Source organism: Lonchura striata, chromosome 15 (genome assembly GCF_046129695.1).
Source record: "Lonchura striata isolate bLonStr1 chromosome 15, bLonStr1.mat, whole genome shotgun sequence".
NCBI lineage: Eukaryota > Metazoa > Chordata > Aves > Passeriformes > Estrildidae > Lonchura > Lonchura striata.
Genome location: NC_134617.1, coordinates 734,052 through 753,216, shown reverse-complemented (window position 1 = coordinate 753,216; position 19,165 = coordinate 734,052). Strand labels below are relative to the sequence as shown.

Below are 19,165 nucleotides of genomic sequence, written 5' to 3'. Positions count from 1 at the left end.
GCGTGGGGACAATGGGCACATGGGGACACTGGGGTGTGGGCATGGGGACGTTGGGACACCTGTGGTGATGGGTAGTTTGGCATATTGGGAACACCTGTGGGCATGTTGGGAATACCCGTGGTCACAGGCAAATCAAGCACATTGGGAACACCTGTGGGCAGGGGCATGTTGGGAACACCTGTGGTGATGGGTAGTTTGGCATATTGGGAACACCTGTGTTGATGGGTAGTTTGGCATGTTGGGAACACCTGTGGCATGGGCACGTTGGGCACATTGGGAACACCTGTGGGCAGGGGCCAATCCAGAACATGGGGAACAGCTGTGGGGATGGGGGGCACACGTGGCTCATCAGATCAACCAAATGGTTGTTGTTGGTCCCTTCCAGCTCCAATACCATGCCATGCCGTGCCATGCCATGCCGTGCCATGCCGTCCCCCGTGTGCCCAGGCACACCTGCAGCCCCCTGGCCCCTCTGTGCCGTGCCCAGCCCAGCAGGCTGGCAGGAGCAGGATGCTCTGCGCTGCCCCTGGCAGAGCTGGCACAGGGGTCCCAGCTGGGCAGGGGGACAGCGGCGGGCAGGGAGGGTCTCTGTGCCCATTACCCTGCTGCTGCCAGCACCCGGGAGTCTCCGTGCCTGGGTCCTGCTCGGGGGCTGCTCACTGCCTCAAACCCTGCTGGAGCAGGAGCGCTTCCCCGCGGTGCCAGCAGGACCTGGCTGCCAGGAGCGCCTGTCCCCGGGCAGGGGGCTGGGGGTGCTGGGCACAGCTCTGCCCGCTGGCTACTGAGCCTTCAACATTTCAGTGTTCCTGCTCTGCCCGGCTCCCCTTTCTGCCAGGAGGCTGCAGCTTCCTCCTCACAGCAAGGGGCAGGGCACGGGCAGGGGCAGGGCACGGGCAGGGCACGGGCAGGGGTCCGGCCGTGGGCATCCCCCAGCCCCGGGGAGGGACGTGCTCAGAGCAGCACAGGGCTGGGGAAGCACGTTCCCTGTCTGAGCAGCTGAAGGGCTTTAATGGGAACCAGGGGGAAAAGTTTTAAGTATAGAAAACACTATTTTCTCCAAAATTATTTGCTCTGCTTGAAAGCTAATGCTCTGTTTAAAGTCTGCTTTTATATGTCTCTTGGACTTGAGTTACGGCACATTAATTATGGCCCGAGGCAATGAAGAAGTGTTATTTCTTTACAAAGGAGATGGAGAAATTCAGTTAAAAATAGATTATAAGGCAGCGCTGTCAGGCACAGGCGTTTTCCTGCTCCGCTGGATTTCTGTTTTCCATTGACCAAGGAGGAATTTGCTTGCAGAATATAAGGAATTTTTTATATTACTCAGCATAATTAAGAGTAGCTGGTTAAACGACTGTGGAGGTCACTGGAACAGCCAGGAACTTTTCCCTGCTCAGGGAAGTGGCAGGTGGCCAGGACCCATCATCCTCTCCAGCCTTTCCTGGCTTTTGTAGCAGGGCTGCAGAGGATTTGGAGCTTCTGTGGGGAGGGCGAGGAGCTGGGGGCACAGTGCCCCGGGGCTGCACCCCGGGTGGCACCCAGCTGGCTCTGGAATCGGACCCCAGGGACCCTCGGGGCACCCCAGGGACCCTCTGGGCACCCCAGGGACCCTCTGGGCACCCCGGTGACCCTCTGGGCACCCAGAGTCATCGCTGGGCTGGCTCAGCAGCACAGAGCCTGGCGACAGAAAATGCCAAGCATCCCTTCCTTCTCTTTCCAAATGAATCCTTGCGTCAGCTGAGCTGCCAGGGCACGGGCTGGACCTGATGATCCTGAAGGTCTCTTCCAGCCCCTCGATCCTGTGAATTCTGTGGGTCAAGGAGAAGCTCTGGATAATTCCCAGATCAAAGCAGGGCTCTCTCCTATGCTCGGACGCATTAAATGTCTCAGCCGCGTCACCAGGGGTACCCCAAAGCAGCCCCAGCTCCGGCGGGCTTTGGGGGGCTCTGCCTCGGTGCCCCCCCTGCCCCTGTCCCCCTGCAGCTCCCTGGCCCTGCTGCGAGCCTGGCAGCAGAGAACGGATCCTGCTGAGGACGGACAGCGAGGGCAGAGCGGGGCAGCTCTGGGACAGCTCCGGGGCAGCTCCGGGGCAGCTCCGGGATAGCTCCGGGATAGCTCCGGGATAGCTCCGGGATAGCTCCGGGGCAGCTCCGGGACAGCTCCGGGGCAGCTCCGGGGCAGCTCCGGGATAGCTCCGGGACAGCTCCGGGACAGCTCCGGGGCAGCTCCGGGGCAGCTCTGGGACAGCTCCGGGGCAGCTCCGGGACAGCTCCGGGGCAGCTCCGGGACAGCTCCGGGACAGCTCCGGGGCAGCTCCTGGGCAGCTCCGGGGCAGCTCCGGGGCAGCTCCGGGGCAGCTCCGGGACAGCTCCTGGCCCCGCTGCAGCTCTGGCACCGCAGGCAGTGCCCAGACAAGGCCCGCAGCCGGGAGCGACCTCACCCGCAGCACCCCACAGTGTCCCCGCAGCGTCCCACACTATCCCACAGCATCCCACATTATCCCGCAGCATCCCGCAGCATCCCACAGCATCCCACATTATCCCACAGCATCCCGCATTGTCCCGCAGCATCCCACAGCATCCCACACTATCCCACAGCATCCCGCAGCATCCCACAGCATCCCGCAGCGTCCCACAGCATCCCACAGTGTCCCGCAGCATCCCACACTATCCCACATTATCCCGCAGGCTCCCGCAGCCCGGGCGCTCCCGGCGCACTCCGGGACTCGCCCATCGCAAGGTGCCGCTTGCCATCTAGTGGCACCCAGCGCTGCCCTCCGGAGCCGGCTGCTCCGTGCCCGGCGTGGCCGGGCTCTGCTGACCCTGCGGCCCTCTGAGGGCTCGGGGTCCTGCCCGTGCCCCCAGAGCTGTCCCTGCCCCGCAGGGGTTCCCCGGGGACCGGGGTCACCCTGGCTGGTGCCCCAGCCGGCGTGATGCTTTAAGGTGGGGATGGAGCCCGTCTGCAAAGCCTGGGCTGAGTTACACATCTGTGCACATCTGCCCTCCAGATCTGTGCCTGACCAGCAGAATCCCTTGGAGATGTGCTGAAGTAAAGCCTGGACGCAGTGAGAAGTATCGAGAAGCACAGCAATAAAAAAGCAGGCAGAAATTGCTGGTGCAGAGAATGATGCAGGTGGGTCGCTGGTAGCAGGATTAGTGAGCAGAAGGTAGAGAGGTAAACCCTGCCCTGCTGGGGCTGTTTGCCCAGCACACCTGGGGGCCTGGGCCTGGGTCCTGCTCAGTGGCCTCCTAACAAACATCCCCTTCTCTGTGCCCCCGTCCTCCCTCTGCCACGCAGAAATGACAACAATTAACCAACACCTCTGTGAGCTGCTCTGCAGGGAGAGGTGTCAGTGCCCAGGGGGCTGGGGGTGCTGCAGAGGGGCTGGGGGGCTGCAGAGGGGCTGGGAATGGGCTGGGAGGGCTGGAGAAGGGCTGGAGAGGGGCTGCAGAGGGGCTGGCAGCGTTCCTGCACCTCCAGCCCATCCCTGCCCGGCTCATTCCCCACGGAACGGGCCCAGCCCGGCCCCAGCTCCCTGCGGGCTCCATCCCACAGGGCTGGAGAGCAAACGGGGCCATGGCAACCAGGCCAACAGAGCTGGGTGGGATCTAAACACGAGCCCGGCGGCGGCCGAGCGCACTGAGTTGTTTGGGGGATCACACTGCAGGTTTCCATGGAAAAAGCTCCCTCAGAACAGCCTTCCAGACAAATTACTGGGTAAACTGCAGAGGTTTCAGAGCTCCAGCCTGATGGGTTTAATGGGTCTTATCTCGCTGCTGCCAGCACTTTACAGGTCCAAACCTCAGCTTCGCTGCCTCTCCTCCAGTGTCCAGAATTGCGCCTGTGTTTGTTGGAAAACAGTGAAGGGCCAAGAAAGGGAGTCCCTGGCCACTCCATCACCTGCTCAGCAGCTCGGGGAGCCAGCAGGGAATGTGCAGAGGCAGCAGCAGGGAGAGAGCTGAAGGCAAACCCTGCTGCTCCCCCTCAGCAGGCTGGCTCTGTGCTCTGGGTGCCCCCAGAGCTCCCTGAGCTCGCTGAGCTCTCCCCCAGCCCCCAGCCCCGGGGCTTTCTTTCCTCCTGCCACCTCTAACAGCCCCTGGGCCTTGCAGTGGATCGGAGGAGTGGGGGGGATGCAATCCCATTCCATCCATCAGCTCCAGCTCAGCACAGCCACCCTGCTGGGAATGAGGCTGGTTAGTGGCAGCTCTGACTGGGTGGGGAACTCATCCCGGCTGGATGTAGGCAGGAGGAGCAAATTCCAATTCAAACTCTACATTCAGGTCTGGAACAACACTAAGAATAGATTTGAGGCAGAATTAGGCCTTTTAAGCTCAATTAAAGCTCAGGCAGAACATGAAGATCATCAGCACACGAGTGAAGATCTCTTGATTGCTGCAAATTTATTCTGAACTAACAGCGGTGGAAGGAGGGAAGAATTAATCCAATGATCAGTGATTGCGCTGATCAATCATTTGTAATTATTGTAATTATTATCTTCTCTTTTGTCAATATGCACACTGGAAACTTAATTCTGATGGTATATCCAGCAATGACAGGGAAATCACCAGGGATGAAGAAGTGAAATTAGGAGAGGCCCATGCAATTAAAACCAACAAAACCCCCACACAGACTTTGATATTTAAAGCAGATAATTAAATAAATGAATGGAAATAAAGTACCCCATGGTGTTAGAATTGTCATCTTGACTGCGCAGACATGTGAATGCATCGATGCATTCTGACTGTCGATGCTGAAATCCCCTCAGAACTATTTCCTATCACCCAAGGAATGAGACACAGCCAAGGCTCCCCATTCCCAGGAGGAATCCGGGCCCGCAGCATCCCCATCACGCTGGAAGGGATCCGGGCCCGCAGCATCCCCATCAGGGCTGGCAGGGATCCCTTCCCTGCCAGGGACGGAGGCAGCTGGAGCACGGGAATGCGCTGCTGCTGCTGCGGGACAGCAGCGGGGAGAGCGGGAGGAGGGAGAGGCTCTCCAAGCGCTGCCCGGCCCGGCAGCAGCTCTGAGCGCGGCCGTGGGACCGCGGCGCTCCGGAGTTTGTACACACGGACCCGGATCCAGCGGGATTTCTGCGTGGGAAGTGGTTAAACCCTGCCAGGGGGGTTTGGATGCCCTTCGCCGGAGGTGCCCAGGGAATGCCTGGGCTGGGGACAGGCTGGGGTCGGGCACAGCTGGCACTCGGGCCGGAGGTTTCCCCGGCGCTGCCGGGCTCCGTGCCCGCTCCGGGAGCTCATCGGGAGTGCTGCACACCCACCCAGCGGACAGGCTGCAAACAGCAGCGGCCGCAGCCCGGCCCTGCGGCGGCCGGGGGACACGGGAGCTCGGGGGACACGGGGGACACGGGGGGACACGGGGGCTCGGGGGGCTCGGGGGCTCGGGGGACACGGGGGGCTCGGGGGACACGGGGGACACGGGGGACACGGGGACACGGGGGCTCGGGGGACACGGGGGGTTCGGGGGGCTCGGGGGACACGGGGGCTCGGGGGACACGGGAGCTCGGGGGGCTCGGGGGCTCGGGGGGCTCGGGGGACACGGGGGACACGGGGGGCTCGGGGGCTCGGGGGGCACGGTGGGACACGGGGGCTCGGGGGGCTCGGGGGGCTCGGGGGACACGGGGGCTCGGGGGCTCGGGGGGCTCGGGGGACACGGGGGCTCGGGGGACACGGTGGGACACGGGGGCTCGGGGGGCTCGGGGGGCTCGGGGGGCTCGGGGGCTCGGGGGGCTCGGGGGACACGGGGGCTCGGGGGACACGGGGGCTCGGGGGGCTCGGGGGACACGGGGGGACACGGGGGCTCGGGGGACACGGGGGGTTCGGGGGGCTCGGGGGACACGGGGGGTTCGGGGGGCTCGGGGGACACGGGGGCTCGGGGGGTTCGGGGGGCTCGGGGGACACGGGGGCTCGGGGGACACGGGGGCTCGGGGGGCTCGGGGGACACGGGGGGACACGGGGGCTCGGGGGACACGGGGGGTTCGGGGGGCTCGGGGGACACGGGGGCTCGGGGGGTTCGGGGGGCTCGGGGGACACGGGGGCTCGGGGGACACGGGGGCTCGGGGGACACGGGGGCTCGGGGGACACGGGGGACACGGTGGGACACGGGGGACACGGGGGACACGGGGACACGGGGTCTCGGGGGACACGGGGGGTTCGGGGGGCTCGGGGGACACGGGGGCTCGGGGGCTCGGGGGGCTCGGGGGACACGGGGGGACACGGGGGCTCGGGGGCTCGGGGGCTCGGGGGACACGGGGGGCTCGGGGGCTCGGGGGCTCGGGGGGCTCGGGGGGCTCGGGGGACACGGGGGCTCGGGGGCTCGGGGGGCTCGGGGGACACGGGGGGACACGGGGGCTCGGGGGCTCGGGGGCTCGGGGGACACGGGGGGCTCGGGGGCTCGGGGGCTCGGGGGGCTCGGGGGGCTCGGGGGACACGGGGGCTCGGGGGCTCGGGGGGCTCGGGCAGCGCTCTGCCGTTGCCCCCGTGTCCGGGCAGCAGCCGGGCTGCGGTGCCAAGGCTCGGGCGGGTCTTTAACCCCCCAGTGCCCAGCCCCACAACAAAGCCCGGGCGCTGCCGGCAGAGCCGGAGCCGCGGGGCAGCAGCCGCAGGGACCCCGCAGCCCGGGGCTGTGCCAGCCCAGCCCTCGCCCCGGGCACGGCCCCAGCCCAGCGGAGCCCTCCGGAGCCATCCCCGCAGCCTCAGGCTGCTCCAGAGCCACAGGGGTGGCAGGCACCTTAAAACACGGGGCTGGCGCTGGAATTTGCTGCTCTGGGAACAGAACCGGGGCAGCAGCTGCCTCACAGCACAAGGGACCTGAAAACCAGAGCCACTGTCACATCAGCAGCCTGGGCAGCATTTGAGGACTGGGGGAGTAACAAAAGTGGGTTTGAGAAGGAACTGCAGCGTTTGTTTTTGTGCTTTACGCTGAGCAGCACAAAGCCAAAGCAGGAGAGTGGTGCTGGCACTGCAGCTGAACCCAGGTGAGAAGGTGGGGGAAGTGGGGAAAGTTCAGACATGGAAAGAAAAGTCCTAATTGAGAAAGGCAAATGTGGGAGTACAGAACTACAGCCTCCAGTGCTGACATTCTATGGGAGGGGGAGATTGAATCATCTGAAATGTAACTGAAATTGAAGCAAGAACTAGGACAAAACTTCATTACAGAAAGTCGATGGGATTGATTTTGGAAAGGCAATAGAGTCAAGGCAATCACATTAATTACTGAAGCAGAAGTTCGGGATCTTTAAGACAACCACTCTAGAGTAACACTGGTTTTTATCAAGTCCTCCATGAAGTCAAGTGTTTGACCTCCTGCTCTCATCTGCTTCTCTCTGCTCCCCAGAGACCACTCAGAAATTCAGTTACAAACTGCTGAATTCCATGCAGAGGAAACTCCGGGGCCAACCCTCGCTGCTGGAGCAGAGCGTGCAGCGTCCTCCACTGCTGACTTTGTAAGCATTTAAATCTAAATAAATCCCTTTTCCTATGGTTTCTCCAAACTCAGCAGCTCTATTGCCAGGGCAACACCGAGCTGCTCTTCCCGTGCACTGAAGTTTGCTCATGCTGTGGTGAAAGAAAACATTATTTATAGTATTTTAATGCCCAGGTGATCACCCTGGAAGGTACCTCTGGAACCAATGCAAGGCCTTAAGAACCTCCCCTCTGGAGGTGCAGGATAAGCTGAATTAGCTGTTCCCAAAGCGCAGTGTTAGTGTTAGAACCTTGCTCAAGCAGCTGAGGGAGCTCTTCTGTGTCCTAGAGCTGTGTTAATTTGGCTCACTGGCAATCAATGCTATTGATCTGCACAGACACAGGACAGGACTCCCTCCTGCTCGTCACTCACTGTAACAAACACCAAATCCACCCAATGAATTCAATTTTAAATGTGATTTTGTTTCAACATGAAAGTTTCTATTTTAGTAACTGAACATCAAAAATAAAGGTTAGGAAAATCAAACACCTTTTTCAAAATTTAAGGAAAATTTAATCAATATGCCTTAAATTATTTTACAATAACTACAATACTGACAAGCATAACGTTTTCCAAATGGTGTTTTCCTTGGAAGCACTGTGAGAGAGATTCCTCTTCATCCATCCAGCAGAATGTGCACCATGAGGGAAGGAACCTCTGCCCACATCTTTCAGAAACCCCAATTAACATAAAGCTACAGACACTCCAATGTGGTCATGTTTCAAGTGTGACAGAATCACAGATCCCTTTTCACTTTTAAGCATCTGTTTTCTACTTCATAATTTGAGTATCTCAAATCCTGAAATACTCTCACAGCAAATGGACAAATAATTGTGACTGGAGAGCTTAGGAAGATATTGGTTAAAATACGGGAAATACTCTAATTACATTTGTTCATTTGTGCATTTTTGGTGAGAGGGGTCAGGAAACAGGTTCCTCTTTCCTGCAGATTTATCCAAAGTCCCCCAAATTCACGGCAGCTTCTTTAACTGTTTGGATAAAAATCTACCAATGTGTAACTGCAACCCTTCGCCCTCCCCAACAAAACAAAACAAAATGAACAAAAATCTCAACCCTCAAATAAACAACCAAAAGTTACTTTTTCTAAATATCTAGGAATGGGAAAGAAATCACAGGAACTTGATAAGCATGAACACGTATTAAAGCTCTGGACTCCCCAGGTCATTGAAAACAGTATTCAAGGTCCTAAAAAAGTGAACACGAGACATTTCCATTGTTCCAGGTGATTCAAACAGGTCTAAGTTTCATGATAGCAACACGAGACAGTTGTTTGCAGCTGTTTCTGGTCCAAGTCCATGTTCCAAGCTGGGATTTTCCCCCTGGCCCCCCAGATCAGTTCAGAAGACGGAGATGAGGGCGAAGACTCCGTAGAGCAGCGCGCAGGGGTAGGCCACGAGCAGCTGCTGGCCCTCCATGGCTAAGGCAGAGATAAAGATCTTGGAAGCAGAAAAGCTGCACCAGCCAATAATTCCAGCCGTGAGAATGATCCCCAGCGTCCCCCTGGAGAGGCAGAGAGAACAGAACTCCTGAGAGCCCCGTGGGTATCCACCTGCAGGAGTCACACCCGGACTCATCCAACGCCTTTGCAGGCCCTGGCACCAATTTCAGCATTTGGCATTAAGTGAAATATTCCCTCTGAAAGCACTGGGAAAGCCCTGGCACAGGTGCCCAGAGCAGCTGGGGCTGCCCCTGGATCCCTGGCAGTGCCCAAGGCCAGGCTGGACGGGGCTTGGAGCACCTGGGACAGTGAGAGGAGGTGTCCCTGCCATGGCAGGGGTGACACTGGGTGGGCTTTTCCAACCCAAACAATTCTGGGATTCTAGAATTTTAGAACACTGTCAGTCAATTATGACAGTAAAAAGCCTCCTCAAAATTATGCATATGAAAATTTCAAAGCAGTGAGTAAAATAATTATGCCAAGCTGTTTCTTTTCAGTCCCTAAATTCACAGAGCCAAAAGGAATCATCTTTATTTTCTGGCATTTGTAAAATCCTAATTTGTGTCTTCAATAATAATTACTTTCAGACTTTACAGGTGCTGAGACCTGTCAGATTCAGAGCTGGCTGAAAACAAGCCTGAGATTGCTCCTGGAGTCTATGTATTCAAAAGCTGTTTAATGAGGTAAAGGCAGGATTCACCCCCTTTCCCCCAGAAAACACCTGGAGCCATTGATAAGGAATTCTTGCCCTGAGTGGAGATGATCCAGAGGTGCAGCACTGAAGGTGGGAGCTCCCCTCGGGGATTCCCTCCTGTGCAGAGGAAGGTGTGCCCGAGGGGCGAGCGCAGCACTTACTGCAGCGAGAAGAGGACGGCGAAGGAGGAGAGCAGGATCATGGGCAGCAGGCAGTAGCCCAGCACGCTGGCCACGCAGCCGAAGGACACGCCCGTCATGCTCATCAGGTTCAGCAGGCAGAACATGCCCAGGCAGCCGATGGCGCTGATCCCGTACACGTACCCGAACTGGATCTTGCCAGCCTGCAGCCGGGCACAGCAGGGGTCAGCACGGGGCTGGGATGGAACTGGGAGGGGGTCAGGATGGGATTGGGATGGGATTCGGGACGGGGGTCGGGATGGAACCAGCATGGGATGGGCTCAGGATGGGACTGGAATGGGATTCGGGACGGGGGTCGGGATGGAACCAGCATGGGATGGAACCAGCACAGGATGGGCTCAGGATGGGATTGGGATGGGATTCGGGACAGGGGTCGGGATGGAACCAGCATGGGATGGAACCAGCACAGGATGGGGTCAGGATGGGATTGGGATGGGATTTGGGATGGGGGTCGGGATGGAACCAGCACAGGATGGAACCCGCACAGCATTGGGTCAGCAGAGGATCGGGATGGTCCAACACAGGATGGAGTCAGGACTGGGGTCAGGATGGATCCAGCACAGGATGGAGTCAGGACTGGGGTCAGGATGGATCCAACACAGGATTGGGGTCAGGACTGGGGTCAGGATGGATCCAACACAGGATTGGGGTCAGGATGGATCCAGCACAGGATGGAGTCAGGATTGGGGTCAGGACTGGGGTCAGGATGGATCCAACACAGGATGGAAGTCAGGACGGATCCAGCACAGGGAGCAGATCTACCCACCCTGGAACACAGCAGGGGTGGGCACAGGCACTGTCCCCCAGCCCCAGCTCCCTCACTCCCATCCCACACAGAGTTTCCCCCCAGAGTCCCAGGACATCTCATGCTCCAGGAGCCTGGAATTCCTCCTGATTCTGTGGATCCTAATGAACAAGTTCTGATCTGATTTTTATTCTCTGATCTCAGCCCAGGAACTGTTTAGGGTTTCATCAAGGACTTCTCATGCTGATTGATTACTTGCAATAATGATCTTTACAGAAATAGGTGTAAAGACAAAAAACTGTAATTCGGGAAGTTCTTGACAAACCCAGAGCTGAAGTCCTTTAATTTGTGGGAGAATGCACAAAGTTATGGCACAAGGAAAACTATTAAAAAAATCCCAGGAACAGCTGAGGCTAAGCTCTGGATTAGCTGAGGGAAGTTTTAAAAAGCCAAACCCAAATTTTGGAAGCACATGTGGGTTATGTCCATGTATTCAGGCCATCTCCTGGTTTTCCCACGCTGAGACTGCTGCTTCCTCTCCAGCAGCTGCCCAAGGCACCCTGCAGGACACGGGGCTGGGCAGCTTCCAGGGTGTCCCCTCCAACAACTTCCAAACTGGATGTGCTTAGACCCAGCTCTCCTCCTCCCCAAGCAACACAGGAAACAATCACACCTGCTGCAACCTCTGTGCCAGGCTCAGCCCACTTCCTTGCACCACATTCCATGGATTTTTTAAAAAGGAAACTGGAGAATTAAATTTTTAGGAAAAGAAAATTCAAATGTATATATTATAAACATGTTCATTAATGTGACTGGCCTAGTTTCCATAAATAAAAGTTACTTATTAAAGTAGGCTTGAAGGCCCCTTGGTACCAAAGTGTGTTTTAACTGTCAAAGCAATGTGAAATTTTAGGCAGAAATGACAAGTAGCGCCTGAAGCATTTAAAGCTAAAACGGATTAAAACCCCTGAAGCTTTCAATGCCAAGGAACACTGCTGTCATCATGAGCCATTAAAGCACAATGATTCCAATTAAGCTCAGTTAGAAAAGGTGACCAGGCTCCAGCAGTGAGCAACACAAACAGTGTGAAGCAGGTGTGCCCCAGAGCGAGCTGACCCTGAAGCCACACTGGAGTGCCAGAGCTCGTCCATGCCAGCAGGGTGAGAGGCCCAGCAGCTCTCCCACGCACACACACGTTTTTGTGCTGTGCAGGGTGAGGAGCTGACTCTGATCTCCCTGGGGTCCCTTCCCACTCAGGACATCCATGGAAAGGACGAGCTTTGCTGGCCCAGAGCTGCAGGGAGCCTGCAGTGACCCTGCAGCCCGTGTGTGCCCAGCCCAGCCGTGCCCAGCAGCCCCCTGGCAGTGCCTCACCAGCAGCAGGGTGGCCCCAAAGGCCAGGCAGAACACCATGGGCCCGGCCAGGTCCGTCTCGTTCATGATGGTGCCGTCAGCCACCTTCAGGGGGTGCAGCACCGTTAGTGTTTTCTGCCAGATGTGGTCGAAGTTGATCCCCAATTCTGAAAGTGAGCAGAATGTGGATTTCATTGGATTTAATTTCTTCCCTTCCTGGCTGCCCCACTCGCTCCCCTCTTCCCATCTCCCCCAGATCTGTGGTGGGCACCAGGGACTTGAGCCCTCCCCTGTCTCCTCCTGCTGCCTCCACACATTCCCAGGCCCAGGTGATTTCTGAAGGACCAGGGAAGAGCCCAAGCACAGAGTTCTGGGTCCTTTTCAGCCCAGTTCCCTGACCCTGTTTTATTTATGTAAATAAAGTTATTAATAAAAAAGCCCAGGGGGTGGAAGGTGTCATGCCTGGGGACACGTGTGACAGATGCCTGGCTCTCCACCCTGTGACTGTTTATTCAGTTGTTTGGAACTGAAAAATAACAGAAATAAGCTGGAAACTGACCCCAGCAAGCCAGACTTAGCTGAATATCCAGCCTGGCACTCTGCATAGGCTGTACTCCACACAGGCATTTCTGCAGTGTTTAGCATTCCTGGTTAGCAATGAAACATTCCCATTCCAACCACGAATCAACTCTCAGCACCTGCAGGCACTTATTTTACAAAGTGGGCAGGTACAATTATTATTTGCAACATGAGCAATATTAAGCGTTTTGCCATGAAGTCAGGTCTCCCAGTTAACTGATTTAACTGCCACAGAGCAGCTGGTGTGAGGCAAGAAAGCACAAATTTCCAACTGCAGAAGTTCACACAAGAACAAGGATTTCACATGCCAAAATACAGGTTTAAATAGATAATCAGTGAGATTTTCAAATGCACTGAGCACTCCCAGCAGCAGGGAATCCACACACTGCTACCAACTTACGCCCAAACTAAGAGGAATTCTGGATTTAGGCCACTTTAGCAAAGTTTACCTTCTAATAGTGGAGGCTCATCCTCAAAGTTGCTTCCATAAAAAGACTGAGCTGAGGCTGGAGTGTAGCCCTGTGTGGGCTGGTAGATCTGCCCCGTGTAGGGCTGCTGCTGCTGCATCATGTCAGGGGGCACGAAGCCAGCCTGCTGGGGGTACTCGTAGCCTCCATAGTGCCTGCAAAGCACAACCCCACGTTAGGGCACAGCCAGAGCTGCTGCTCAAACACCTCCTGCAAGGCAGAGCTTGTTCCAGTCAGCACGTCACAGCAACCTCTTCCTTCGGGCTTAAGGAGTTCCACAACATGACCCCACAGGAAGCATACCTCTTCAGGTGTTCTTGCCACTAATCTACCCCAAGTCTAACCACAGAGATTTCCAGAAACATTTCCAAAATCTTTATGGGAAGAGAAGGGAAATGCAGAATTCCTTGTGCCCCAGCACAGGGGGCACATTTGTTCAGGTCCCAGACGGCACTGACCTGCTCCATCTCAGGGAGCACACGGAGGGAGCAAAGCCCTCAGCCCAAGGCTGGACGTTCACACAGGGCTGCCAGGATCCCCCTGCCCCAGGAACACCCAGCACACCTCCCTGCTGCAGCCTGAGAGTCACCAGAACATTGGATGCTCACTTAGGTGACACTAATTTCTAGTTCCCAAGCGAGTGACTGGATATGGAGCTGCATTAGAACAGTATTTCTTCTCCCAAGGACATGCATATCACTTGTATAATTAAGACTGTTCATACAACATGTCATTCAATCTTCTCTAACACTTGCTCTGAAATCTACCAGGCAGAGAGCTGAACACAAAATTCCTTCAGATCTCCATTTAGACAATGAGTTCAGCTCTCCATCGGAACAACTGGGACTCATTTCCAGAAACCAGCAGCTGGCTGACATGCAGATACAGACTATCCCAGAAGTATCCCAAGGAAGCCTAGAGGAGAGCTGGAGAGGGACTTCGCACATGGGCCTGGAGTGCCAGGACAAGGGGAATAGCTTCCCCCTGCCAGAATGGATGGGATATTGGGAATTAGGAATTGTGCCCTGGCAGGGTGTGAGGCCCTGGCAGCCCCTGGATCCCTGGCAGCGCCCAGGCCAGGCTGGACGGGGCTGGGAGCACCTGGGGCAGTGGGAGGTGTCCCTGCCACGGCAGGAGGGACGGGCTGAGACCGGGGCTCCCCCCGCCTTGCCCCGGGATGCGAGCCCGGGCAGGGCACACGAGTTACTTGTTGTACGGCCGCCCGCTGTAGCCGTAGGGCTGCGCCTGCTCCTCGATGCTGTAGCTGGTCTGGAAGAAGTCGGTGTTGAAGCCGTCGAACCCGGACATCGCCTCCCCTGCAAGAGACCAGCGGGGCGGGTTCGGGCGCTGCCGAACCGGCCCCGCGCGGCCCGGGCCCGGACCTCGCGCTGCGCCGGCCGCCGCTCCCCGCTCCGGCCGTGCCCCGCGCTGCCGGCCGCCCCTCCCCGGGGCTCCCGGTGCCGCTCCCCGCCCCGGGCTGCCGCTCCGTCCCCGGTGCCGGCCCCACCTGCGGCCCCGGCCCGGCCCCGCTCCCGCCGCCGCGGCCCCTGCGACGTGTCACGGCCGCGCCTCCGCTTCCGGGACACCGCGCGCCGCTCCGCGCACGCGCCGCACGGCACGGCACGGCCCGGCCCCGCCCCGGCCCCGCCCCGGCCCCGGCCCCGCCTCAGACCCGGCCCCGGCCCCGGCCCTGCCCCGCCTCGGTTCCTCCCTCGGCCCCGGTCCCGCCTCAGCCCATCCATCCCTCAGCTCATCCCTCCCTCAGCCCAGCCCTCCCTCAGCCCGGCTCTCCCTCAGCCCAGCCCTCCCTCAGCTCATCCATCCCTCAGCTCATCCATCCCTCAGCTCATCCATCCCTCAGCTCATCCCTCCCTCAGCCCGGCTCTCCCTCAGCCCAGCCCTCCCTCAGCTCATCCATCCCTCAGCTCATCCCTCCCTCAGCCCAGCCCTCCCTCAGCCCCGGCCATTCCTCAGCCCGGCTCTCCCCCAGCCCAGGCATCCCTCACCTACCCATCCCTCAGCTCACCCCTCCTTCAGCTCAGCCCTCCCTCAGCCCAGACATCCCCCAGCTCAGCCTTCCTTCAGCTCATCCCTCCCTCAGCCCGGCTCTCCCCAGCCCGGCTCTCCCCAGCCCATCCCTCCTCAGCCCGGCTCTCCCCAGCCCGGCCCCTCTCTCGGCCCGGCTCTCCCCAGCCCGGCTCTCCCCAGCCCGGCTCTCCCCAGCCCGGCTCAGCCACACGGGGTCGGTGTGGCTCCTGTGCAGCGCCTTCGCTCCCTTTCCTATGTCCCCGTGAAACATTTTCCTGTGGCCGCACGGAAACAGTTTGAAACTAGAGCTGTGAATCTTCTTGTTTCGTTACAGCCCGGCTTTGGCTCACCCCTCCCAAATAAGCTGCAGGACTGGGCACACGGGGGAACTGAGGAAAACACTGGCACTGTGAACACACTCGTGTGAAAAAGCTCCTTTTGGGGTCACTCGCTGTTTATCAGCAGGGCTGGGGAAAAGGATTTTAGCAGCCTTTGGAAGCCTGTTAGCTAGAATTTGTTTTTATTAACCCTCTCATGTTCCAGAGCGGAGCACAGGGAGGAGCGACCATGCTGTGCTGGCTTGGGTGGGCTTTGAGGTGGCAGTGAGGGAAAACCCTGGCTGAGGAGGTGCAGCTGAAACTTCCGAATGAGCTGGGTCAGGACCGCTGCTTCGTCCTTGTTTTACAGCTTGCTGAAGGGGTGTGAGGTTCACAACTACACCAGAACCAGTTTCCATCCCGTGCACGATGCACTCCGAGCTCTGGCAGCCTCCTGGAGCCGAGCCCCAGCCGTGGGGGCACACGAGATTACACAGGCCATGCTCCTGGTTTAAGTATGTGTGTGTTTTTCCTTTTGTGAAAAACGCCAATCGCTTGGTTTTTAAAAATTTTAAAAGTTTAATAATAATAATAAAATGGTTATAAAAACAGTAATACAATTAGAGTAATAAAATTTAGAGTTAGGACAATTACAAGACAATAAAACGCAAAGAGTTTTGGATGTCCGGATGCTCTCGGACACTAAGTCACAAAAAGCATCCCTTGTGAACAAGAGAATCACCCTTAAAACAATACACTTGTTGCATATTCATATATCCTTCATGGTTATGCATACATTCTATTTAAAACAAAAACTCTGTCTTTTGTATGTCAACTATTTCCATTAATCCCCATGGTGTCTTCGAGTCTGAGCAAGGCCTGAAGGAATTAGCTTCTTCTGATAAGAAAGCCATAAATTCCTCCTTTCTGGAAGATTCAGGTATTCCTCGAAGCAAGTATCTCATTCCTAAAAAAAAACCTCCCCCCACATACACAGTCTCTATTTTAACTACTAAAACCTCATTTTAACTACAAAAGCATAACTGATCAATATAACATAATACAAATAGTAGCTATCTGCATAGAGCCATATAATATGCATTTTTCACACTTTGGTTTTTTGAATTCATTTTGGCTCAGGATGCAGTTACAGTAATATTGTTACAAACCTGCATGTGCAATATTGTGCTGGTGAAATGACTGCATTTAAATTGCAGCCCTGTTCCAAGCCTCGCTGCAAAGCAGAGCTGATGGTGCGGAGTCCGTGGCACTGCCGAGAGCAGGCTCTGGAAATGTGTCACTGTAGAGCTGAATGGAGAGTTCCAGCCATGGAAAACAGATCAGTAACTGTGCCGTGAGCTGCTTCCTGCAGATTTGCGCTGCAGGAGAGTTAGTGTTTGGAGGCTGAGGGGGTGCCAGCGTTCATGCAAGACCTGCACGATGTGCGGGGGCCTCTGATGGCTGCGGCTTAGTGCCCCGGGCTGAGCTGTGCGACTCGCTGCGGCTCACTGGGCAGGGAAATGAGACCCAGCCCAGGCACTGGCCTGTGTAATTGGGACCTGCCGGGGAAACGCTCTTGGCCGAGGAATCTCTCTGGCTTTGCTTAGACTGGTAGGATTTCCTGGCGGCTTAGGTGGAGCTTTCGCTGAGGAGCTGTCCCTGCAGCGGGCATCTCAGCACTGCTGTCGGCACTCAGGATGGGCTGCCAGCCCTGCGGGACAGGCTGCTCTGCACAGCCCGGGGGCTCTAGGGGTGCGCGGGCACTGCAGCTGCACAGCTGCTCCTTCCCAATGCCTTGGGAAGGGCAGTGCATGGACAGCCTGGAGCTGCAGCCTGGAGGCACCAAACACCAAGCACCAAACACCAAACATCAAACACCAAACACCAAGCACCAAGCACCAAACACCAAACACCAAACACCAAACACCAAGCACCAAGCACCAAACACCAAACACCAAACACCAAACACCAAACACCAAGCACCAAGCACCAAACACCAAACACCAAACACCAAACACCAAACTTCAAACACCAAACACCAAACACCAGCACCGTCCCTTTGCTGGGCACCAGCTCCAGCTGCACTGGGGGCTACCACACAGTGCCAGAATCCCACTCTACTTTGGGGTGGAAAGGACCTTAAAACTCATCCCATCCACAGCCCAGATTGCTCCAGGCCCCACCTGGCCTAGAACACCACCTGGACAGGGAATTTGAATTTGCAAGAGACCTTGAAATGGCTGCAACCTGGGAAGAGTAAAAGCACACATTAAAGTACTCGTGTAGTACATGGGTTACACAGTGCTGGTATCATGATAGTGCTACCAAAGTTTGTTTTAGCTGTAATGTTTAAAAACACACTTTAATTACACCAGTGTTGATAACAGAATAATTTGAATCAGACTGAGAATAAAAGTATTATTCAAAGAACTGTGGAGGATGGGGAGGATGGGGAAAGGGGGAGGAGGAAGATGTCTGCTGAAACAGGCCTTCTTATGGCAGAACTCGAAAGGGCCTTGCAGAGGGGAGGCTGAAAACTGTGATTTTTGATTGATTTTAGTCCTTGGTTGCCAATGTGTCCGTGAGGTCTCTGCCTGCCTGCACATGCTGGCTCTCTTGCAGGGTCAGGGCTGTTTGTGTAGCAGATTGCTTTGTTGAACAGTGGCCATGGCATTCCAAAGGAGTTGTCAGCACACATATATCAATTATTCTCCAGAATGTTCCCTGATGTGCAGTGATGGATTTGGAGATCACTGGAACATGATTCCCTCGCACTGTCAGCTTTTGGAAGGCTCAGACCTTGTGCTGTGCGTGTGCTGGGGGTCTGGTGCTCCCCAGAAGGAGCAGAGGGATTCTGAGCAGGAGCTGTGACCCCTCTCTGTGTGGTACACGATGACAAAAAGCCATGTCGTGTCTCCATCTGAGCCTTGCTCCCAGCCTGTCTCACAGCCTGAGCAGCTGGGAAAGCTGCTCTTCCCCTTTGCTTGTTTGGGATGAAAATACATTATGCACTTGAGTTATGAATAAAAGATCAAGGGCAAATCTGTGTAATGCTTTGCTCTGTGAATAAACCCGCCTTCATGGCACTCACGCTCTTTGCTGGAAGATCCTTTCTCAGGGACACTCAGCCATTTAGTGCTGCTTTATGCTTTTTCTTCAAAGTGAAAGATTTGTTAGGGCTTCCCATTCGCACGTACCGCTGGATTTGAGCAGATGAGAATTTCACTGTGTGTAATTCACACTGCTGGATCAGGGGCTAATCTCTGATTTAGCTTGTTCTTGCCTGGCTCTCCTTGCAGGGAGCTCAGTCTCTGGGTGATGGGGAGGATCCTGCCCTGCTGGAGAGGAGCCTGGGTTAGAGGGCTGGAACTCGCAGGAGTCTGGGATGGGTTCCTCCAGGCTCTGTTCTCTGTGTGGCCCGAGGCTGGGCTGGCAGTCCTGTCAGGGAGCTCCAGTGCAGGACACCCTTTCTGCCTCTCGGGGAAACCGCTGGCCCTCTGACAGGCCCAGTGCAGACACTTATTGCTCTGCCATGGCACCATTCTCAGAAACTGCCCTCTTGCCGCTGCCTTGATGGAGTTCTGCCCTGGGAAACGCTGCTGGGCTCAGGGCTCAGACACAGCCTGCTGAGAAGCACAGAATGTTACAGGGAACAGGGCTGAAGGACGGTTCATCCATCCTTAGGTGGCACCTTGAAGTCGTTCCTGAATCAAAGTGCCAGTCTGGAACTGGAAGTGCTGTTCTTCTTTCTTCCTTTTTTATTTTAACTATTGTGTGTAAAGATCACACAGAGTGATGAAAGTTCTCATGTGGCTTTTTAGGTAGAATCTTCTGTCCAAAATCC

At 56.5% G+C, this 19,165-nt stretch overlaps 1 protein-coding gene across 1 annotated transcript; it reads right to left on the bottom strand.

Moving 5' to 3' along the window:
* Positions 1–7,897: 7,897 nt before the first annotated feature.
* Positions 7,898–14,577, bottom strand: YIPF5 (Yip1 domain family member 5). The gene is made up of 6 exons (XM_021541257.3): positions 14,484–14,577; positions 14,184–14,292; positions 12,959–13,131; positions 11,952–12,097; positions 9,794–9,975; positions 7,898–9,000 (listed from the first exon to the last, which is right to left on the bottom strand). Exons 2-6 carry the CDS (start codon positions 14,282–14,284, stop codon positions 8,838–8,840), a joined length of 765 nt encoding a protein of 254 aa, XP_021396932.2. The 5' UTR covers positions 14,285–14,292; positions 14,484–14,577; the 3' UTR covers positions 7,898–8,837.
* Positions 14,578–19,165: the final 4,588 nt, after the last annotated feature.

Bases quoted from the DNA above. Each gene is read 5' to 3' on its own strand.
- YIPF5 (XM_021541257.3), bottom strand. From the start codon at position 14,284: ATGTCCGGGTTCGACGGCTTCAACACCGACTTCTTCCAGACCAGCTAC. The intron at 12,098-12,958 runs GTAAACTTTGCT...GCTCACTTTCAG, and splicing joins TGAGCCTCCACTATTAGAAG to AATTGGGGATCAACTTCGAC. The intron at 9,001-9,793 runs GTAAGTGCTGCG...CTGCCTCTCCAG, and splicing joins GCCGTCCTCTTCTCGCTGCA to GGGGACGCTGGGGATCATTC.